Source organism: Podarcis vaucheri (genome assembly GCF_965113315.1).
Source record: "Podarcis vaucheri genome assembly, chromosome: 1".
In the NCBI taxonomy this organism is placed as follows: domain Eukaryota; kingdom Metazoa; phylum Chordata; class Lepidosauria; order Squamata; family Lacertidae; genus Podarcis; species Podarcis vaucheri.
In genome coordinates, this window is record NC_138759.1 from 85,482,037 (window position 1) to 85,506,807 (window position 24,771).

The 24,771-nt window shown below is 41.9% G+C and overlaps 2 protein-coding genes across 2 annotated transcripts; both read left to right on the forward strand.

Annotated features, from left to right (window-relative positions):
- Nucleotides 1-607: 607 nt before the first annotated feature.
- LOC309517228 (uncharacterized protein) lies at nt 608-21,089 on the forward strand (the record flags this gene model as incomplete). Its single annotated transcript, XM_082196368.1, has 3 exons — nt 608-1,525; nt 15,030-15,082; nt 20,144-21,089. The coding sequence occupies 3 exons, from the start codon at nt 608-610 to the stop codon at nt 21,087-21,089; spliced, it is 1,917 nt and encodes a 638-aa protein (XP_082052494.1).
- Nucleotides 21,090-22,916: 1,827 nt separating this feature from the next.
- LOC309526281 (olfactory receptor 5AR1-like) lies at nt 22,917-24,535 on the forward strand (the record flags this gene model as incomplete). Its single annotated transcript, XM_082212202.1, has 2 exons — nt 22,917-22,974; nt 23,581-24,535. The coding sequence occupies exon 2, from the start codon at nt 23,588-23,590 to the stop codon at nt 24,533-24,535; it is 948 nt and encodes a 315-aa protein (XP_082068328.1). The 5' UTR covers nt 22,917-22,974; nt 23,581-23,587.
- Nucleotides 24,536-24,771: the final 236 nt, after the last annotated feature.

Here is a 24,771-nt window from a genome sequence, read left to right on the forward strand (position 1 = left end):
ATGTAGTCCAGCTGAAGGGAAACCAGGATAAAATGGCTGTCCCATATCCAGTTCCTGCTTATTTCCTCCTGTAAATTAGTATTAGGAAGAAGACAATAGTTGAGTACCTTCTGTTTGCCTCATAACGTGTAGCTCTGACAAACAAAAATTTGGTAGGCCTCTAAAAGGAGAAGTCTTATTTTCATTATTTCTCCTAATACACACGTTTCTGGGCAATTTCCTCCTAATATATATATAAAAACATTTTTACAAAGCCATTTCCCTTGCTATTATGCTTTTTTGCATGTTACTTTAACAAATATATGGATTTTTATACACAACACCCTAGTATAGGATTTATTTGTTACACAGTACATGGCTGGATAACTTCATTGCAAGATTCAGAGAAGTGCAAGTGCCAAAGTATGTGTGTGTTTTGGCTTGCTGATTCTTTTGGAAAGTGTGAATTAGGTAAGCTCACATTTAAATGTGATATAACAATGTATAACTATTTAAATCTTTGTAGTGGCTTGGTAACTGTGCTACCAACAGTGCCACCAATCAGAAGTGATGACCCTCTTCTTTTCATTGTGTTAACCAGGTGCAAGTATCATGTCATCACAACTAAATGGCTGCAAACAATTACACTATGGCGACTGAATTCATCCTTCTTGGACTAACAGATCGGCTGGAGGTTCAGGTTCCTCTCTTTGCGATATTCCTGTTGATCTATATTCTGACATTGGCTGGGAATATGGGGATGATAGTACTGATCAGGATTAGCCCCCGGCTTCACACCCCTATGTATTTCTTCCTTAGCAATCTTTCTGTAGTTGATCTCTGCTATTCTTCCATCTTTGCCCCAAGGCTGTTGATGAATTTAGCACAATCTAATATCATTTCTTATGCGGGATGCATCACTCAGCATTGCTTCTTTGTAGTGTTCGTGAGTACCGAAGGCTTCCTCTTAGCTGCAATGGCATATGACCGTTATATTGCCATATGTAATCCCCTGCTCTATACTGCTATTATGTCCAAAAGTGTCTGCATTTACTTAGTAGCAGGGGCATACTTTGGGGGGATATTGAATTCCATCACACATACTTCTGGATTGCTGAGACTGTCATTCTGTGCCCCTAGTATAATCAACCACTTCTTTTGCGATACCCCAGCTATGTTGAAAGTTGCATGCTCTGATATCCATATTAATGAACTTTTGTTGGTAACCTTCTCTGCGACAGTTGCTATTTCTACACTCCTGGTCATTGTAATCTCTTACCTCTACATCCTCTCCTCTGTCATAAAGATGCGCACTTCTGAGGGCAGAATCAAAGCCTTCTCCACCTGTGCTTCCCACATGACAGCTGTGACTTTGTTCTATGGACCAGTAAGCTTAAGTCACTTGCAGCCCAGTTTCATGTACTCTGTAGAACAGGAGAAGATCTCAGCTGTGTTCTACACCCTGGTGGTCCCAATGCTGAACCCATTAATCTACAGCTTGAGAAACAAAGAGGTAAAGGATGCTTTGAAGCAAGTGATCAATTGTCAAAAGAAATAATCTGAGTCTCCTCACCTCAGGATAGTTTAGACTGCAGGGATGGGCAATCTGTGGACCTCCAGATGTTGGACCATAGCTCATATCTGTGGCCACTGGGCATGCTGGAGTGGATGGGAGTTATAGTCCAACAATATCCAAAGATTCAAAGTCAAAGATTCCCCATCCCATATTCAGTCATTTCTTTTGAATGAGTTGGAGGTCAAATGGGGAGAGCAGATATTGTCTTAATTTGTCTGATATACAAATATGATGTACAAATAAAATAAAATGGAGGGGAAATAAGCTGGTGTAGAAAATGCCTTTGTTTATTCATTTCATTTGGTTATCGCCTCCCAAGAATAAAATGCTTCCCAAGGCAATACACACGAAATACAAAAGCAAAATTCACATCAGTAACATTTCAAAACAAACCAGTGAAACAATCCCATATTTTAAAATCTAGCTGTCCAACATAATATCAGAAAAGTAGCATAATAAAGCCACCAAGGCCAAGCCACACAATCAGATACCCAGACACAATTTGTTCCTGAAAGACAAGGCAGAAATATAGTTTTTACATCCAGTAATGGAACCTACCTAACATCACATGGGAGTGTGTGTGTGTGTGTGTGTGTGTGTGTGTGTGTGTGTAATATTACTGTTTACTTGATTTAAAGAACAACAACCCTCTAATCTAAAATATTCATTAGAAAAATACAGTCTGTTCCAATCACAGTGATTTAAGGGAGAAATAAACAGTCGTTCTTCATGTGGAGCAACCTTGTCCTACGTTTTGGCTGTGAGAGAACAGTGAAAGCAGAAAGCAGAGTGATAGTACTCTTGGGGTGACTTGTTTCTTTCCCAAGTGCTCTTTTTGCTAACAGATAATTAAAAATCACAGCCTTCTCATTCCTTCTCATTCAGCTTGGGTGTCAAGGCTTCAATGAATCCTATCACTCCCACGGCAGCAGCAAAGAAGCAGATAAAAGAAGAGTTCTTAGCAATTAGTTTATTTAGTAATCACAGCAAGAGACAAAATAATGCATCTCTCTCCTAGAAATGACATTGTTCCAAGTAACATCCCCCCCCCCTTCATCTCTCTCATACTACGTCATCCTTGTGCCATTTGGTCTGGGCTTTCTGTCTCTGAGCTTTATGTTTGGCTACTCTCACAGCACTCCTAATCCTGGGGGAGGGGGGTCAGGAATGCTCTCCAAAGACACCACGTCTGTTGGCTGCCTCTCTCCTGGTGCTTCTCTTTCTTCCTGCTGTTCCTCTAGTATTTCCCAGCTTCTGTTCTCTGCAGCCTGTGAACTATACCCTTCTGCAAACCACTGCTCTAAATCTACACTGTCCTCCTGTTCTCAGGAAGGTTCAGAAGAAGGGGGCAGCCCCTGCCATTCCTCCTCAGTCCAGCCCCTGATATTGTGTGTGGGTGCTCAGGTTCAAGTGTCTTGGATTCTCATGATTTCCAGCTGATGGACTCAGGCTCAAAAGAAAAATTTTCAGAAGGAAACACACCAATCTAGGTGGTGATTTCCCCCCATGAAGAAGTGGACTTCTGTGCTCATATCCCTGGCTACACAAGAACCTCTGAACTGTTGCTTTTTGTTTTTACCAGCCCTGATAACTGGGTGTCACCAACAATGGCAAATTTGGTCTTCTCGCTGCTTACCTCTGATTTCATTTATGAACAGATTTAAAAGCATCAGTCCCAATACAGATCATTGTGGAACCCCATACACCTTACTTCTCTTCATTGTGAAAACTTCATTTATTTCTACTTTTTGCCTCCTATTCGTTTTCCAGTTACTTATCAATAAAAGCACTGGTCACCTTATCCCATGACTTACTCAGAACTCAGTGGTGATGGACTTTATGAAAGGCTTTTTAAAAGTCCTGTGGGTAAAACACCCACAGCATCTGATGCTTCCAACAGGAACACAGACAGGCAAGGAAGATGGTGGATCCCTCTGCCTCAATGCCACAGATGACCCAAATGCTGACAGGCCAAGGAGGAGGCTGGCAACCTAGCTTCCTAGGGAGCCAAGGGGAAGGTTTCTAGGAGGAGAAAGGAAGCAGTAATACTGTTTATGTTAGACTAAGAGAAGGAAGAGGGGGGAACCTGAGCATAAGAATGTAGGAGAAGCCCATAGGAGGGTCCTGTGATGAACCAGGCTCCTGAGTTCTGGGGACAAAGGGCTCACAAAGTCTACTTTTAAACAAAGATGGTCTGGGATTCTGAGGAACCTCAAAAGGGATGAGTTTGAGGAAAGACTGTAAAGTGTAACAGGATCAAAGAGATTTGAATAGATACTTTAACAATGGGTACAGAAAGTTATCTTACCAAATCAGTTTTATCTCAAATGAAGTTTGACTAATCAACAAGCAAAGATCTTTCTGCCGATTGCCCTTTTCACAGCTTCCTTCACTTCCTTGTTCCTCAGACTATAAATCAAAGGGTTTAGCATAGGGATCACCAGTGTATAAAACACTGAGATAATTTTGTCTTGGTCCATTGTGTAGCCCGAGGTAGGCCGCAAATACATAAAGATCAGAGTTCCATAGAAGATAGTGACAGCCATGATATGGGATGCACAGGTAGAGAAGGCTTTGCGCCTGCCCTCAGCAGAGTTGATCTTTAAGATGGTGGTGACAATGGAAACATAAGACACTAGGACAATCAAGATAGTACTCATGACAACTATTGTGGACAAGGTAAAATGAACAATGTCTGTACTGTGGATATCAGAGCAGGACAACTTCAGGATTGGAGGGATATCACAGAAGAAATGGTTAATTACATTGGAGCCACAGAAAGACAAACTAAATATAAAAATTGTCTGTGCAGTGGAGTTCACAAAACCAGTTATGTATGACAAAATGACAAGCAAGATACAAAGTCTCTTGGACATTGCGGTGTGATAAAGTAATGGATTGCAAATAGCTACAAAGCGATCGTAGGCCATCACACCCAAAAGACAACATTCATTGGTTACAAAGATACAGAAAAAATAAAACTGCACAGCACACTCAATGAAGGGAATGGTTCTGTTTTCAGATACAAAGGTCATGAGCATCTTAGGGGCAATGACTGTTGAATAACCAACATCTACAAGAGACAGGTTACTGAGGAAGAAATACATTGGAGTCTGAAGTCGGGCATCAATCCGGATTAAAATAATCATACCAAAGTTCCCCACCAGGGTGGTGATATAAATACCAAGGAACAGCACAAAAAGAGGAATCTGAAGCTCTGGGTGATCCATAAATCCCACAAAAATGAATTCTGTCACACTGGTATGATTCTTTCTTTCCATCTATGTTCCTTTGTTCTCCACTGAAAGAGAGAAGGAGCATTTGCAATTAAATGAGCACTAACATTAATAGTTCTTCAAGACAAGTTCATACACACTTGCTTGGTCCACCATTTTTGAATAATGCCAGCCCCTTCTTTGATGACTGCATTCCAAATGCCTACTGTGTGATGCACCTCAATAGGTTCCACAACACTCATTAACAGTAGCAGTTTTGTTCCTTCCACTAGAGCAGGGATGGTCCTAGTGGTACAGTCCCCCAACACTTTATTCTACCCAACCCTATCAAAAAAGGGGGGGTTAAGTAGACATGGTACAGGGGTAGGCAAAGAAATTTAAATCTCTTCCAACCCAGCATCCAGAATTGATCATTTGATTGAGCATTGATAGCCACCCTCTCTGCACAGATTAGTTAAGGAGAGGCTGTGCATGTGTCCTCGATGTCCTGCATCTCTCATGCACATAACAGCAGGTGTAAGAGCATGGATGTCCATGCCCATCACTGGCATGCACCCCTCAGAGGATTGGCCAAGGTTGACTGTTACCCTCAGGTCAAAACAAAATAGCCACTGCTCCACTAGAGCCTCAAGCATCACACCTAACTCCAGTCTCCAGTACTATCGGTTAGCTGCAATGAGTCTTCTTTCTGAGTAAATATTATTGGGATGGAATGGTAACATCATTTTACTGATCTGAGGCAAGTCAGCAGAAAGGAGAAGGGAAATTAAGTTCTCTTAAAAAGTCAGTGAGAGGCTGTTTCTCTGAATACTGCATGTTGGAGTGAAGAACAGGGGAGGTCTACCACAGGCATGCCTTGTTTGTGAGCTTCTGAGAGGCATCTACCTGGTCACTGTTTGAAGCAATATGGTGGAGCTGATGATCCTCTGATCTCAGCCAACCAGGTCCTTCTTCTGTTCTACATTTCCAGTACCTTGAAAAATGTTCAATACAGTGGTGCCCCGCAAGACGAATGCCTCGCAAGACGAAAAACTCGCTAGACGAAAGGGTTTTTCGGTTTTGCGTTGCTTCACTAGACGAATTTCCCTATGGGGTTGCTTCGCAAGACGAAAACGTCTTGCGCCTTTTTTTTTTAAAGCCGCTGGAAGAGGCGCAGTTGCGACGGACCGTGCTTCGCAAGATGAAAAACATCGCAAGACGAAAAGACTTGCGGAACGAATTATTTTTGTCTTGTGAGGCACCACTGTACATTGGATAATATGTTGTATCCAATGTTTCTCTTTTTCATAATTGTTTTACATATAGAAGGTTCAACAGATGTTTTATGTTATCAGCCTGAGTGATGTTCTTAATACACAAGAAGGGTGTAGTATAAACGTTCTGCTAAAATAAATGAAATAAAATGCTGCTCTTTCACCATGGAAGGACTTCTGATCCAAAAGAGGCTTCCACGAACAAAAAAAGGGTGGGAAGTGATTTTCAGAAATCTCCCATGCATGCCCCTTTGCCTTCCAAAACTCTGCTCCTAAAGATTGTGGGGCACCCCAAATCAGCACTGTAAGTGGTAGAGAAGGTTGCAGGGAGAAATAGAAGGAAACTGCTTCCATTAGTCGAGGCTTCTGCTAAATCAAAGAGCCTTCTGCAAATGGAAGTGCATGAGTGGATATAGCCCATTGTTTTTGTTGGTATTATGTATCCATGTATCCTGCCAATAGGCATTCCGAGCAAGCTTTAAGTAAGGACCTATGAAAAGACTGCTTGAACATGCCAGTCACCCATCAGGTCCAGCATCCTGTTCTCATAGCGGTCAACCAGATGGCTGTTGGAAGCCAAGAAGCAGGTCTTGAAGGCAACAGCACTCTCTTATTTGATTCCCAGCAACTGGTATTCAGAAGCCTACCACCTCTCTCAGTGGAGGTACATACAAACCAATCCACTCCTTATATCCAAAGAAAAATAAGAAAACTGTGCCTTGCCTTGAAAAGTTTATGGAGGACTTCCGGTTAGCACCAGCGACTAATGGCGGATTCCCTCCGAGCTCCTTAAATGTTTTAAGAATATGAACTGAGGTATGAATTCGATGATTAAGTTTGGATAAGGTAAAACTGGATTTTTCTTTTTAAAATGAACTAAACCAAATGAAAATAAGGTTAACAAAGATGAAGAAAGGGATGAGAAACATGGCAAAATTAATAAATGTTAGAATGATGATGGTTTAGAAGCTAAGTGGTTTATAGCAGTAATGTTTAAGTTAAAAGAAAGGAATGGTTAAAACTAAAGGAAATTAAGGGAGAGGACTTGCTGAATAAATATTTTGAAATTGGAATACAGAAAGGGGAGGTAGGAGGTCAGTGAAGTAAGGATAAGAAAATAAGGGATGGAAATTATACTTGTTTTTTGTCTGTGTCTTGTTTGTTTTTTGTATATAATTTCTGAAACTTTAATAAATATCTATTAAAAAAAGAAAAAGAAAAGTTTATGGAGCAACAGAAAGGAGATGGGTAGATTCCCACACTGGATGAAACTAGGAAGAATCATTCTGACATTATACAGAAGCACAAATCCTCAATTGAAGCCCATTAATTTCTCATTAACGTATAGTATAGAATCATAGAATCATAGAGTTGGAATAGACCACAAGGGCCATCGAGTCCAACCCCCTGCCAAGCAGGAAACTGTACTCTGAAAGAAACACCCTACTGAGACATGAGACTTTAAATAGTCCAGTGCAATCATTGGATACATGTTTCATATGGTCACATATGAAAATTGTATGTCCAATATCTTCTGTGCATCAGCTTTGATCTACACCACCACCACTCCAGTTGATTATTCCTGAATGTTGGGCAAGTTTCACCATTTAAGGCTGCAGTCTTTTCCACAGTTACTAGTGGGAGTAAATTCAGTGAGATTCACTTCTAGGCATAAAACTCCACATTGTATTTTGGAGCTTTATAATTTAGGAAGACTTTGGAAGAGCTGATTGACAAGTCTTATCAGTTGCTGACATATGAGAGGAGTTTATTTGCTGTTATTCTGGGTTCCCAGTGCACCAGGGTTTACACCAGCGTAATAGAGTTTGCCAGGACGAAAGAAGGGATACAATTTATGAGCTTTCTTCATTATCTGCACAGCAGGGGATGTTCAGTCAACAGTGCAAAGGCTGAGCTGAAGTGTTCCCTGCTGGTTACCTGCTTTTAGCAATAGAGGTCGCTGTTTGGTTAGCTGTCAGATTCTAGAGCTCCCTATTGGTGGCTCTTAGGTAATTCATAAAATACAGAGACCATTCATAAAACACAGTGTTCATTCATAAAGCAGCAACATAAATCTCCATTGCTACATAACAAGTCCTTGGCCTGTACTCTGAATAGAAGGTGACCTAGAAGGGACCTAGAAGGTGCAGGGCTTGTCAGTCCAACCCCTGCACAGTCTCATCAGGGCTGACCTTAGGGCAATTGGAGCAATTTGGCCAAATTGGGTCCTGCGTGCCGCTCCTAAGAGGGCCCCCACACCAGGGCAATCTAGATGGATTTTCCGAGCACAATTCAAAGTGTTGGTGCTGACCTTTAAAGCCCTATACAGCCTCGGTCCAGTATATCTGAAAGAGCATCTCCACCCCCATTGTTCTACCCGGACACTGAGGTCCAGTGCCAAGGGCCTTCTGGCGGTTCACTCACTGCGAGAAGCCAAGTTACAGGGAATCAGGCAGAGGGTCTTCTCGGTACATCTCCCACCAGATGTCAAAGAGAACAACTACCAGACTTTTAGAAGACATCTGAAGTCAGCCCTGTTTAGAGAAGCTTTTAATGTTTGATGCATTACTGTATTTTAATATTTTGTTGGAAGCCGCCCAGAGTGGCTGGGAAGGCCAGCCAGATGGGCGGGGTATAAATTATTATATTTGGCTGTGAACTAAGGCCCTACAAAAAAAAATCAACTTGCACCCCACTGCTTCAAATTGGGCCCCACTGGCTAGCCCTGAGTCTCTTAGTTGCTGGGCCTGAGTTGCCCTGCCCTTGCATGAAGTCTTGGGTTTGCAATTTTGGGAGAGGGGAGACTGCCCACTGGGGAGCGGGCAGGCTGGTGAGGCGCCCTAGATTTAGAGGCCCTAGGCTTCAGAATACTTGGCCTATACATAAATCCGGCACTGCCTCCTGGTACTTTCTCCTCCTCTCCCATTATTTCCCAACTTTCCCCCTCATCTGCCTTTGAGCTGTGACCTCCCTCAAACCCCTGTTGTAATTCTAAACTGTTTTCCTCTTCCTTCTCCCTGGAAGGGTCAAACTGGGGAGACAGTCTCCACCATTCCTCCTCTGCCCAGTCTCTGACACGGTCACATTCATAGGAAAATGATTCCAAAATTGTCAGCACATTTTACAACTGTATCTTCCTCAGCCACCCAAAAGCCTCATTTGAAAACAGAGAGCAATGTTTGACAGTAATTGGCACAATGGAAACACCTGGCTGAAATACTCTGTTTCTAGTGACACTGTTCTCTGCTGCCCTCGTAGAATATATTTCAAAGATAAATACTGGAAATGAATCCTCTTTGTCAGCGGTTTTAACACCTGGAAGACTGCTTTGGAGAGCAAAAATAGTACTGTGAATACAATAGCTGCCATAGTATAGCAAACAGTATGGGAAGATCACAAATAGAGGTAAGAAATGGGGAAAGAGATTCACACCCTATTTGTTACCAAGCAGATAGGAATTATTTCACCAATATGGTGGAATGCATGGGCCAGCCCTCATGTGGCTAGAAAACAAGTTTGAAGATGGGATAAAACACTCTTCTGCATTCTCCATTCTGGATTTTTCTTTTCAAGCTACTGAATGTGGCTCTAAGCAACAATGCGTGCACACGCACACACACAAAGATGTGCAGGTGTGTTGTAGTGGGGCATGGATTACAATGCATGTTATGATAGTTTGCTGCACACATGCACATTACAGCAAAATTTACGGGGCCCCACAAAGATAAATTTGCGTGGATAGGCGGAGTCCCAGATCCCGCGCGGTCCCCCCCCGTCATGTGAAATAACGACTCATGACAACGTGCTATGGGGTTAAATTGGCCACAACTTTATTAAATTTCAAATGTAGGTAGACCTTGGCTCAGGCATTGGGAGTTCTCCCTCCCCAGTCTCCAGCCGGGGACCTAGGGAGCATCAGGGTTATCTAGTGTGGGGGGGTGGGCCGGCTCTGGAGAACATATGTTCAAGCAGAGCTAGCCGCCCCCGTTACGCCGCCACCGCAGGGGAGAGCAATGACGACCTTTCGGCGTACGGTCAAAGCCTCCCTTCAGAAACCCCTTTAATAGGGAACCCTGGTATCACCGCCGCAAAGAGGAAGATGGACTAAAGGATTCCACCCAAGGCCTGATACCGCCAAAGTTGTGACGTTTTGCTACGGGAAAGGCGAAACCTGCCAATGCAGGGAAATTCCTTTCCGGCCCTTTAACAGCGACCTTAACGTAGCAGCGCCCGCATACCTGTGAAGAAAAGTTAACCTGCAAAACCTGTGAAGAAAAGTTAACCTGCAAATAAGACATTAACTGAGGGTGGGTAGGGTGGGAGAAGCTGTGGAACCAAGTGAGGATTCCCAGGTAAGATCCTCCCTCTATTGTGTGGGCAGGTAATCCCTCCCCTACCTGGCCTGGTCTCCTTGGCAACGCTTCCCCCAGGTGGGATTGGACAACTGACTGAGGTAGGTGGAGACCTCCAGGTATCCCACCTGAGGGAAGGCAAAGCCAAGCCTATGCTAATGTGGCCACTCCAGATCTAGGGCTACGCGCGTCCACGCAAAGGGCGCCCCCCCCCCCCTGTTTTAAGCAGGGAGCGGTCATTACTGGACATGACCCTGGAAGGCATTAAATGCACAAAAATCTGTGGTAAAATGTGCATGTACAGGGCACTGTGCAACATTCAGAAATACAAACAATAAAGTATAAAACAGTGGGGAAATTCTCCAGTTCTGAAATTTTAAAACCTGAGGAGAAATTTAGATGAGAAACACAGAGGCACCCCAGTATATTGGTTGCTCCGTAACATCCTTCATTGAGTTAATGTGATGCTGCTTGGCAAATGGCCTTCAAACCAGTAGCCCAGTCCTCCCCACGTCTTTAACTCTCATTGAGTTCTGCTTAGAATTGCAGTGTTACTATAGTTAGTACAGTGTTACTAAAGTTAAACTCTTTTACATTCCATGTTACATTCCATTTTTCCTGCCCCATTGAAATAAGCTGAAGCTATGTTTGAAATACATCCTACCTTTTTTAAAAAAAAAATCTTAATAATGACCATGTAATTTCTAATATTGTATAACTGCAAAATGCCAACATGATGTCCATACAAGGATGCAATACTAATCCAGCATTTCTATTCTTACTGCTTATTTATTCCTAAAACAAATAATGTGGTACTCCCTTCCTTTGCCATCTACCTCCTTTGTCCCATTTGCTACTGAAAAGTTTTAAGTATCAATAGAAATATCCATATAATGTTTCTAATCCAGGAGTTTTACACAAATGTTGAGCTAGGATACTTACAGAAGTAGGACTAAATCAAGTTCAACATAGCACTAAGCAAATTGTTCTACTAGCAAAAGGATTTCTCCCTGTACATTGGAACACTCTCCCCATCTGTTTCCTCTGTTAGCTCCCTATATCTGTTTTGGATTTCTTCCAACCCCCCAGCACAGATTTCAGGATGACATGGAGGAAGGAAAGTCCCATTGCACTTGTGCTAATCCTTGTATTCAAATATTTAGTTGACCACCACCCATAATATTTCCAATTTAGTGGAACATTGTACTCAGTGAAATGATAAATGACTTCAAGGTTGTTCTTAAGAAATGAAATGAGAATAAGTATTATTGCAATCTATTTGATTGTAGCTTCCCACTCCAGCTTGCAGCTCCCCCTGCTCCTGTAGCAGAAATATTCATATAGAACATACATAAAACATCCCTGACTATTGGCCTTGCTAGGTCAGGTTGAACACAGCTGGAGTCCCACACTCCCTGTCCTTGTTTTAGAAGAAAAGATATCCCTGTGTTACAATGAGTCTGGGAAGATAGCCAGCGGTAGGTGAAGGAAGCCTGAGTAAAATTTGTTTGAATGATTTCTACAAGCATCCTCTTCTGGCAATTGACCCAGCCCTCTCACTTTCAACTCTATTTCAAGAAAGCTGGAATAAATTAACTTACCCAGTCTGTTCTCAAAATATTCCTGCACAATACAGCATAATGTGTTATTTCCATGAGGCATTTGTATTTGATATAGTTTAATGGTTAGCTGAGGATGCGATTTGGAACAATATGAATTTTGGATGAGGCACATGATGCTCTTCAGTTATTGTTCATGCCTTCGGGACCTAATCACATGACTGCATGCCTCCTCCAAAGATTATCACCTTTAATGAGTTTCAAAGGAAACTCATGAACTGATGAAATAGTTTAACTTTTAAAGATCTCTAACAAAGAGCACATTTTCATCAATAATGATTCCTGAGAGTTAGTAATGCTAGCAATTATCAATCTTGTTTTACTCAAGTTTAAGTCAGTCATCAGTCAGACAATTTCTAATGTTTTAATCATAGATGATTTTAACTCAGATGATTTTGGGACTCATGAGAAAGATACCCTTACCCCTTAATATCCCAAATTCATCTTGTTTTTCTCTGCAGAAGAGAGCCACCTGATGATACCAGATGGATGCAGAGATTTGCATAGGCATTGCTAGGATTTCATTGCTCTTACTCTGCTAAGTGAAACTAGTGCAAGGCTAGAACCTAAAGTTGCAATCCTGCTCACAGATATTGCAGCTGAAATCAACGAGAGCTTACTTTTGCAAAGGCGTATAGAAAATATCATCAATCAGGTGGCCATGGACCTTCTCTGCTGCCCACAGGTTGCCCTTCTGGGCTTGAAAGAAGCATCCTAGTTTGACCAATAGGATAAGATGCATTGTGTGCTTGGTTGTAGTGTGTGTGGCGCTCATGACAATTTTCCTGATTTGCAAATGTACCCAAGAAGGTTGCCAGTCCCTGGCATATAGGAATTGTGAAGAAAGCAATCCAACCATCATCTGCTTACTATATAACTGTAGATCCTATATATATTCACCTGCAGAAGAGACCTTATCTGGGCTAATTGGTGACAAAAAACCAGACCATTGTGACAGAATTTATTTACTTGGGCTTTACAGAGCACCCAGAGTTCCAGATGCTCCTCTTCTTGGTGTTTCTGTTCATTTATGTTGTGACTCTTGGGGTGATTATGTTGCTCAGGATGGATTGGCAACTTCATACTCCCATGTACTTCCATACTTCCTCAGCAACCGGTCTCTCTTGGATGTTGTCTATGTAATGACCATTGCTCCCAAAATGTTGATAACATCATCACCATCATTATTAAACTTTATTTGACAGACAACATTAAATTACACAACATCCCACATCACACCAGAATATACAACAGAATACAACAATACAGAATATAAAATGTTGATAACTTATGTGATGAATCTATTTCATTCAATGAGTGTGCAATTCAGTTCTTCTTTTTCTGCATTTCTGTGTCCAGGGAGTGTGACCTCCTGGCTGCAATGGCATATGATCACTTCACAGCCATCTGCAGCCCATTGCTGTATACAGTTATCATGTCCAGAAGACTCTGCATTTCTTGATTATGGTTGCATATACCTATGGCATTGTGTATGCAGTTGTTCAGACAATTTTCATATTCAGTTTGATGTTCTGTGGCTCCAATGTCATCAATCATTTCTTCTGTGATGTGCCCCCCATTCTGAAACTGTCGTGTTCTAACACCTATTTTACCCACCTTGTACATTTCATCTTCTCCACCATTATTTTGTCAAGCACCATCTTAACCGTTCTTGTTTCCTACATATACATCCTGGCAGCCATTCTCTGAATCAATTCTACAGAAGGTCGATGCAAAACCTTCTCCACTATTGCTTCCTACTTGACTGCTGTGGGAACTGCCATATTCGTGTATGTAAGACCTGATTACAGGTTTGCAGTTGCCCATGACAAATTCATCTCTTTGTTCTATAACTCTAGTAATTCCTATGCTAAACCCCCTGATCTACAGCCTAAGGAACAAGGAAGTGAAGGTTGCATTGAAGAGGTCTATACAAAGGAAACTTTCTTCTCAATAAAAGCTTTGCTTAGGGACTGGTATGTAAAAATAAATAAATAAATAAATGGTTCTGTAACAGAAAGCTATCAGCACTGTGATTTTGAACTTGAACAGTTTTTATGTGCCATTCAAGCTTGCAAAGTTAGCCGCTATCAACTCTCAAAATCAGTAATGGGTGAGGGCTTTCATCCACATGCATGTGCCCTTTTACCATGTCAGTTTCAGGAACTCTACTTCGTTGTCACTCACAGTCAATTGATATAATCCAAAAATGTAAATCTAGGCATGTCTAAATATATGTCCATCTTCTGCATCTTGTTAAAGATTGGTCACCTTTCAATGACCAATATAGCAGATTACAGTTCTCATCATGATCAATAAATATAGTGTCACCAAAATGTCAGTTTTCCTGGACATGGTTAGATCTGTCCATCACACTATTTGCTATTGCTTTATCTGTTTTAACAACCTTGTTTATTTAATAAAATGTAGCTGTCTTGAGCAAAAACTTGTGAAATGTTCCTTTTCAAGTATTTATAGAGCTATGAAATTACTCCATCTGAAACCACTAGTACATGTATCAAAGTTATAACCAACAGCACGTCCATTCAAAATATCAGTGGGATTTACTTACACACCATATATTTACCATTGTGGCTTTAATGTCTATTACATTTAGGACACAAGCCAGCCACACTTAAGCAGCAGTGAACTCGATACAAGAGTTAAACATATGTTTAACCACTGCCCATTTAAATAAATAGCCACATACCTGTTTTGTCTAAAATTGCTTTATTTATACCACTTTTGTATCTCCCTGTGTCTGCCAAAATGTCCTCTGACACAAGGACTAGAATCTTCACAATCCAGGCATGTATTGCAGCCTTATGTGCCTTCCTAAAAGAAAGGCATGGATGTTTCCATGTTTATTTTTATTTTTCAATGCAACTTCTTCCTTAATGCAACTGCTGGATTGTTCCACTGTGTCCTTGAAGTAGGGACGTCGACTAGGACCCATCATCAGCAGATCAAATGTTGACATGAAAACTGAAACAAATCCTTAATATCATTGTCAGGCACATAACTTAAAGCTGCTAAAGGGATCACCACCATTAACCTTTACTAAGAGGTAATGATACATTTCAAAATTAAGAAAGGGAAAATGGGTGCATTTTTATACCATGGAAAATGCTATAACAGATGCATTGTTGCCCATGGTGTACTCTAGCAGTGCCGTCCAGTAGTAACCTCTAGATTCCATTGTGGTGCAGTCAAAAATAGGAATTTCCACCCTGATCAGAAACCAATGGGATAAGTAGAATTGTTCAAGTGCTGATTAGTTAGATGCTGAATAGTTAGATGCAACACATGAACAGAGGCTGCTGATATCAGTGAGGAAGGCTAGCTGCATGTCAAGGCCCTGAGCCCTCCCCCATTTGTTGAATAATAAAACACATAAGACACCAGTATTTTAGGTTAATGGGATAATTAAGGCCACAACTTTATTGGTTACAGAATGAGAGTGGTATTGGCTTATTCACTGGAATTGAATTGACTATATCTGACTCCTGCCCACTATGCAGGTAGTCCAGTAAGGGTCAATCACCAGTAGGGGGAGCCCTGTTGATGTACATCACTGAGAGCTCCCCCAGGGTCCCTAATGGGGTCATGGCATGGCCCTAGCCCCTACCCGGGCTTCGGACAAGATCCACACCCCCGGATCCCTTTAACGGAATACCCTTAAAGAGGAGGGGCAGGTGATGGCCACAACCTCCCCTCCCATAAACCAGGTTTTACCAATGCCTAACTGCCAAACCTTACAAAGTTGTGACGATTGCTACGAGGCAGGCGAAAACCACATGGCTGGTGCCAATTTGCCAAGTGGAAAAATTCCCACCTGGCCCCCTTAACAGGCAACCAACTGAGGTCCATAGCAAGACCAAGATGGCAAATGCATGAAAAAAGGGCGGGAGGGCGGAAGATTCGACGAAGTGGGAAGCAAGACGGAAGAGCCCCCAGCCACATGGCTGTTTAAATAGCACAAGCCATGCCCCCTGGCCGACCGGATTGGTCAGCCGAGGGCGTGACATGGCCAGGACTCCCTGTGACACAGGCGGCATTGTCAGCCCCCCCCCCCCGCTGTACACGGAGAAAGTGTGTGGCCAGCTTGCAACACCGCCCCCCCCCAGGAAGGGGAGTGGCCCTAGTCATCTACTAGTGTGATGTTGAATAAGTGCATCTTACTTCCTCTGCCTCCTCCACCCAGTTTCTGGTAAAGACCTGTAATGGCCTGGGAATCCGATTCAGAGGCTGAACCGGAGGAACCCCAGCCTGAACAGGAGTCCCCGCCTTCAGGGCCGGCTGAGCTGGGACAGGGCCTTGGATCTGAAGCGCCTGCACCTGTGCTGGATCCTCAGGAGCAGGCACCAGGTGATTCCACTTTAGCTCCGGAGGTGATTGAGGACACAGTGCCTACAGGTGCGCCTCTCCCAGCCCTGCTAGAGGAAGGTGAGTCTCCCCCTGGGTCCAGTAACTCCGCAGCCTCTCCTGAACTGTGGAGGCTCAGGGCAGAGAGGCGGAGGGAACTGGTTTCTCCCAGGAGGAGTGCTCGCCTTAAGGCCGGGAGAGGCCGGTCTCCTGGGGGCCAGGGCCGCCCCTGGCCTCAGAGAAGATGAAGGCCAGTCAGCCCGGTCCCAGGTTGTGGAAGCAACGTCGTTGAATACCTGCTCCTGCCCGGACCCAGACCTGACCTTCCAGTGTTCCTGTCCCCGCCCGGCTTCCTGCTTCGGACCCCGCCTCGCTCTTTGTGAACTGTTTCCAGACTAGTGACCCAGGACCGGACTTTGACCACGCCAACGGTAACCTTCCCCCCGGGACCAGCACAAGACCAGAGTTCCCAGTAAAGACAGGAGTGTCAGTATTTACATGGGGACAGCCATGTTCCCCCTATCAATACAGTTCCTCCTGAGACAGATGACGTGCATCGAGTCCCCTCACTCCCAGGGGGACTTGCACTATTTTATTCAAAGTGTGTAATGACAAGAAGCCCAAAGTAGTAACTTCACACGTGGTAATGAGAAATAATAATAATAATAATAATAATAATAATAATAATAATTAATAATAATAATAATATTTGTATACCACCGTTCATCCAAGGATGATAGGATGGGTTACAACAGTGTTCCCCAACCTTGGGCCTCCAGCTGTTTTTGGACTACAATTCCCATCATCCTTGACCACTGGTCTTGCTAGCGAGGGATGATGGGAGTTGTAGTCCAAAAACAGCTGGAGGCCCAAGGTTGGGGAACACTGGTTTACAATATAAAAACACAAAACACTTAGTAACAAACCAAAACAATAAACCTCCTATATACCAAATATGTTGGTATTGTTAGGTTGGCCTCATTGCTCATTATTTGGGGGATAAGATACACTGCAGCTGCTGCTGAATCTACTGCAAGCTTCCTCAATCAGCCCTCCAGATGTTTTGGCCTACAACTCCCATGATCCCTAGCTAGCAAGACCAGTGGTCAGGGATGATGGGAATTGTAGTCTCAAAACATCTGGAGGGAGTTGAGGAAGCCTGATCTACTGCATTGTGAGTATTGCACTAGCAGAAATAGTGCAGAAATAAGCAGCAATAAGCAAAGAGTAAATGACTTCTATCTGCAAGCTTACATTAAAGTGGCATGGAGTAGATTAATGGTTGAAAATATGTACTGAAATGAGTGGCATGGGGACAGTTTTGTTTCAAACCAATTATGGAAATAAACTCTCAGCTTGCAGGTCCTCAGGTGATGACTATGCGAAGAGGTCATACTGAATATTTTAATGATATGGGTTTCTCTCTTGAGAATTTCAGCAATTCTGTTCTAGCTCAATACCAAACCAGCTATAAAGCAAGAAATTCTATCCACACTTCATTGCTTTTTAAGCTTTGGGAATGACATTTTGTGATTCACAGGTAAGAGTTCTTAGACTATTTCTTCTTATTATGGTTGGCACATGAAATATTGGCATAAAAAATGTTCTCTGGCAATCAGAAGTATAAGCAGCAAAAGTGTCTGGAAGCTAAACAAGTTTTCAGTAGCCACCAAAGATGGGTAGAGATTGAAAGCCGTTTGTGATGCTGCATTACAAATCTCTTGCAGGTTTCCTAGGGATCTACGCAGCCAAAGCTGACCTTCAGAAACATTGAGTGAGGTACGAACATCACATAGATTCATCCATGTATTATCATCCATTTATTAATCTAGAAGTTTATTCCTTTTGGCATTGCCAAACTCCAACCCATGCAAAACCACTTTAAAGTCAAGGGGATCATTATTGGTGCATTATCTTTTTAATCATCCATTTATAATATCTCCTTATTTATCTATATTTGTTGTGACCCAGCAAACCCTAAGGACTGTTTGGGTGCTGCAGGGCTATTTATTTATTTATTGTCTACAGCTGCCTTGGCAATAAATGGGGAGGGGCTTTTCACAGGTGGGAGAAGAGAAACCATTCTGGGACTCACAGCCACAATCCAGGCTTTCTTTAGAAAAAAGTGCTGGGTGCAACCAGTGCAGAAATATTTTGAAAGGCTAGATTATCCACACTGCCCAGCTGCAATGGTGCAACAAGTTCTGACTGGCATCTTATATTTGCACTGTAAAATTTGGGAGCACGGAACTTACTCTGATGTGAATGTGTTTAAGGATTGCAATCTAAAATTCATAGAATAACATAATTTTTAATACCTACTTTTTTGATGTGTAAAAGAATGTTGGTATATGGATGGAAAAGATGCATCACTGGACATTAATGATGTTGTGAGCACTAGCCAATAGGTGCCCATTATTCATCCAGAAGTACATCCCACAAAATATAGGCACAATAGATTGCATGTGGTGGGGGTGAGAGAATTTCAAAATGCCAGCAATTCAGTTTTAGCAAGTTTTGTGCAAAAGAGAGAGACAAGGAGATACAGAAAGATACAGAGAGAGACTTCATCCTCCCACAAGGAAGGACGTTGCTGTGGAAATTACAGTTAGAATGCATGTTGGCAAGCCTACTTGAGTGCTTATTATACCTAATTCTAAATATATGTTCTGATGTCAAACTGATTTGCTACTCAAAATAGTCTACCTGAATTCTACACAAAGAAAGGGGGGAGAGGAAAAGGTAGGAAACAACAACATTTTAAATTACTCCTTTCAAAACTGGTGGTAAGAATGCTAACTCCCTCATTCAATGTAGTAGGTAGAGAACTACTCAGTCAAAACCTCCATTGTACCCTGTGCTTTTTTTCTAAAATAATGTTTAGGGGTACTCTCATTTTCCTGCTCATGTTGAAATACTGCCCCTCAATGAGGCCAAATTTAGATTCACAAAATGTTTAGGGGTATGCGGACCCCCAGAAAAAAGGCACTGGTTATAGCTCTTTTTTCATTAATGTTTTTTTATTCTGGTTATTTAAAGCAAAGTTGGTAGACTTGAAACTGTGCTCTAGAAAATGTCTGACGAAGGCTTTCTCAACCTCTCTTTACATGAAATGACGGAGGCTACTTTTCCAAGCAATCCAGTCATTATGAGACTGGTCTTCCCCCAAATAAGGGCTGCTTCAGTGAATTTTCTTATTCATTTCACATCGATGTCTAGTGAACAAATTCATCAAAGCAGAAACCGTGTTACTGTTTCTGACAAAACAATTTAATAATAATAATAATAATAAGAATAAGAATAAGAATAAGAATAAGAATAAGAGACTCTTCTCAGTGTCCCACTTAGGATGGGACAAAAGAGAAGGTATTCCCAGTGGCTGCACCCAGGTTAGGGAACCCTGAAATCATTTTATTTTTATGATTTATTTTTTTAAAAAATGTGGCCCTGTCCCTGTTTTGCAATTGTTTGATGCTGTATTATGAAATTGTAATGTTTCATTATGTACCAGATCAATCACCTCACACTTCAGGAGAGGGCCTCCTGCAGATTCCATCTTACTAGAAAGTCCATACCATATGACATAGGAATCAGGCTTTTAGTGTGGTGGTACCTACCCTTTTGAATTTCCTCCTATTACACATCAAGCAGGGATCATCTCTATTGCCTTTTCACAATATACTCCTGAGGGATGTAGAAAAGCAAAGATGTGGTTGACCTTGATTGTCACATTATGCTAATAATTATTTTTATCCCATTATAGAGGAATAATAATGAAGCAAAATCTCACTTCTGTAACGGAATTCATCCTTGTAGGATTCATGGACCACCCTGACCTCCAAGTCCCCCTCTTCATCTTGTTCCTGGTTATCTATGTAGCCACGCTGGTAGGCAACCTTGGGATAATCATAGTGACCAGTGTGGATGCTCGGCTCCACACCCCAATGTACTTTTTCCTGAGAAACCTCTCCATTATCGATATTGGCTATTCAACTGCCATTGCCCCCAAGTTGCTGACAACCTTTGTGGCAGAGAAGTCAACCATTTCTTTCAAGGGATGCACAGTGCAGTTTTTCTTTTTTTGTTTGCTTGTGACCACTGAAGGCTGCCTTCTTGCTGTGATGGCATACGATCGCTTCACAGCCATCTGCAACCCACTGCTCTATTTTGCTGTTATGTCAAAGAAGTTGTGTGCCATATTGGTGGTAGTTGCATATAGTTGTGGCTTGGCAAGTTCAACTATCCATACCATTTTCATATTCAATTTGTCCTTCTGCAGTTCAAATATCATTAATCATTTTTTCTGTGATGTTCCTCCTATACTCCAGTTGTCCTGTTCTGACACCCATGTCACTCGCACTGTGCATTTCATTTTATCCACTGTCATTGCACTGACGACTTTTCTCATTGTCTTGGTCTCCTACATTGCTATAGTTTTTGCTATCATGCAGATCCGTTCTGCCCAGGGCAGATACAAAGCCTTCTCCACCTGTGCTTCCCACCTGACCACAGTCACTATCTTCTTTGGAACTATCATCTTCATGTATATACGGCCTGGCTCCAGTTTCCCAAAGGATCAGGACAAAATAGTTTCTGTGTTCTATACTCTCGTGACATCCCTGCTCAACCCTCTCATCTACAGCCTAAGGAACAAAGATGTGAAAGATGCTGTGTGCAGAATAGCAGGCAAAGTGGCATTTCTGAAGTAGCCACTCTGCAACTGCTTCATCCTGCCTCCACCATCATTGCCATAAGGGCATGAATTCCCCCTGTCCAGTTACCCCACAGCAGTGGCCAATGGTTCCTACAAGCAAGCCACTTTTCCTGTTACTGTTGATGCTACCTGTAACACGTGTGACTCTTTAGGGACTTGTTTTGAGCCAGTGATGTTCAGTTAAATTCTTTGTGTTTTGGCATCTGTGTGAACTATGAAAAGCCATGGTAGGTTCATCACACACACATTGCTCTTGGGATGAAATACACTGACCTTTTAAAAAATGATTTCTCTGTGGGTCATGTTCTCCATTTATTCTGAAAGTTTTGATCCATGGCCTTGGGTGGTATTGGATTCCCTCTCCTCCCCCTCCCCCCGAGCCTCACACCTGGTTATCACATATGCTTAACTCACTTTGATGCATTGTCAGCAAAGGCTTGCGCAATGCGACTACCCCCCCTTCTCCTTCCAGATGCCCCCTAAATATGTTCTGGAGTTCTCTCAGCCCTCTGGAGCAGATTTGGGGAGTCCACAGGAGATGCACAGGGGGAGGAGAGGGGGAAAGTCTCATTGTGCAAGTCAAAATCCATGCACCAATGAGACATGTTAGTTGGATACCACCCATTGTTACGTTTCCAAATGTGTTGAGAATTTTTGTTTTCTCCCAAAGCTTCCTGAATCAGTCCATTCTGGTTCTGCAGTTTCAAATTCTTGTTGGCTTCGTGTTTTTAGCATTGCTTTATGATTTGTATTCTGTTTGATATTCTGTTTTTGTACACTACTCATGTATTCTTGGAATGTAGACTGGTTAAATAAAACAACAACAACTACCAAGAAGTGATGTGAACTGGTGCTCTAGATCTGAGACAATATATTACTTTGTAGTCATCTACTATTCCCTAGTGGACCTGAAGGGGATGTTGCAATCTCAGCTATATCTTACTTAGAAAATCCCATGGGGTCTATGTCCCTAGTTTCCAAGGAATCATATATAAACGCATCTTGCTAATGCAAACAGTGATACTCTTGTAGTCATGAAATGACTTTTCTTTCCACTGGTAAGAGTTACCAGCTTGACTAATAAAGCTGAAATAGATACCATCATCATTTTTTCTGCATTTTTGTTATGTCGGTAAGAGATATTGCATTCAGTTGTACCAACTCTTTAAAAGCCTTTCATTTTGACATTTGCAGCAAACTGACACAAAATCGGGGGGGGGGGGGAGAGTCAAAAGAAAGAACCTGTGCCCAGTTGTATTTGTTTAAACATAATAGAATATGGAATATTATGCTCAGAAGTAAAACTCATTGAGTTCAGCCATATATACTCCCCCTAATAACTGCAGCCTTAATTATTGAAGCTTGTTTTATTGTCCAAGATTCAAGAATAGCAGGTGGTATGGATGGAAGCTGCTACAAAAGATACTGGAAGCAAGTCTTTCTAGGAAGCAGCAATGTGGGTATGTAACAATATGAAACATGCACTTGATGATTGCACCAGACTCTTCAAAGTCTTATGCCTGAGCTGGTTGTTTCTGAGTACTATGCTTACATGAGAAATGAATGGGCATCAGTTGAGGATTTCTGATTTCGTGGGTGTGTGCCGATCCGATCCCACCCAACTGCCATGTATACTCCAGAAGGCTGTCCAGCAGGTAATGTGCGTCTCACTTGGAAAAAATCCTTCTCATACCTGCACCATCCAGGGGTCCTTTACATCATGTGTTGATTATGACCTGATGACTCATGCCTAAGCTCAACAATGGCTGACATTTATAACTATTTGGTGGGATTCAATGAACAACTCTCATGAAGAGGAGCCCATTTGATGACTTCCAACTTCACAACGGGGGTTTCTCCCTCTCCTCCCCTATAGCCCTGTAAGGAGAAACCCCAAACTGCACTCAGTGGGAGAAGGTAATGGAACATCCTATCTAGAAAGCTGATGTACTTGTCATGACAGAACATTCAGAAGAACCCAGCACTTAATTCCTCCCATTGTGCTTCAAGTCACGGAAGGTGATATTTTTAAAAAATGTCATGATTTCTGATCCTTTCTGCAATTTTCATTCAAGTCATCACTTGATTGTGCATTAATTAGCCCCAGTGCTGGTAAAGATAGTCATAACTAGGGGTAGATGAGAATTTGGTTTGGGTTTTAATGAGAAACCACCCAGTTTACACTTTTCAAACCAATATGATAGTCAAAAACTTTAGACCAAATCTACACTGCTCTGAATTTTGTGATGCAGTTCTTCCACCACATAATATGTACAAAAATGCATATATACATTACTGAAAATAACAAAGAGAACTGAATTAGGTGAAATCACTTGCCAATATGTGTATAATAATTGAAAATACATGCAAAAATGTGCTTATTGAAAGAAATTCAGACTAAAATGCTGACACATTTTCATGAGAATTTTTAAGAATAAATAAATAAAATTACTTACTTTTTATTTCCTTTTTTCTTTTCCTCTTAGGGAAACTATGGGATTAATGATGGAGTACACAAATCAAACCATGGTGACTGAATTCATCCTTCTGGGCTTTATGGAACATCCAGAGCTGTGGGCCCTTCTCTTCCTGCTGTTCCTCTTGATCTACATTGTCACAGTGTCAGGGAATATTGGCATCATCGTACTAGCCACCCTTGATGCAAACCTGCACACTCCCATGTACTTTTTCCTCAGCAACCTATCTTTGGTTGACATTGGCTATTCCACCACTATCGCTCCCAGGTTGCTGATGACCTTTCTGGAGAGCAATAATGCTATTGCATTCACAGATTGTACCGTGCAATTTTTCTTTTTGTGTTTATTTATCACAGTCGAAACTTGTCTTCTAGCTATTATGGCTTACGATCGTTTCACTGCCATTTGCAACCCATTACTCTATTTTGTTGCCATGTCTAAAAAGCTCTGTCTGGTCTTAGTAATAGGTGCATATATTTGTGGCTTTGTGAATTCAGTTGCACAGACTTCATTGATATTTAGCCTTTCTTTCTGCAGCTCAAATGTTATCAATCATTTCTTTTGTGACATCCCTCCCATCCTGAAACTTTCCTGTTCAAGCACAGCAGTGGCTAACACTGTGCATTTCATCTTTTCTACTGCAATAGTCACGGCCACTTTGTTGATTATCCTCATCTCCTATATCTACATTATTTTTGCCATCCTGCGGATTCGCTCTGCTCAGGGCAGACACAAAGCTTTTTCCACCTGTGTCTCTCACCTCACGTCTGTCACAATCTTCTATGGGACCATTATCTTTATGTATCTGAGGCCCAATTCCAGTGTCTCAATGGATGAAGATAAAATTGTTTCAGTGTTCTATACTCTTGTGATCCCAATGCTAAATCCTTTCATCTACAGTCTGAGAAATAAAGATGTGAAGAATGCTTTCCTAAGGATGACTGGAAAGATCTCATTAAATTAAGTCAGTTATTGCTCTAGATGAGTGAGTTTCCAGTAGATAATAGCCAAGGAAGTGTGTAATTGTTCTATTTGTGTGTGTGTGTGTGTGTGTGTGTGTGTGTGTAATTGTCCTGATGTGTTGCTTTTTTCCCTTCTTTTTCTTTTTTTGCCCATTCCACATTTAATAGTCAGTAGGTGGCATTAATAGTACATAGCATGGTTGGCTGGCATCTGTGTGTATTGGGAGACAATGGATGA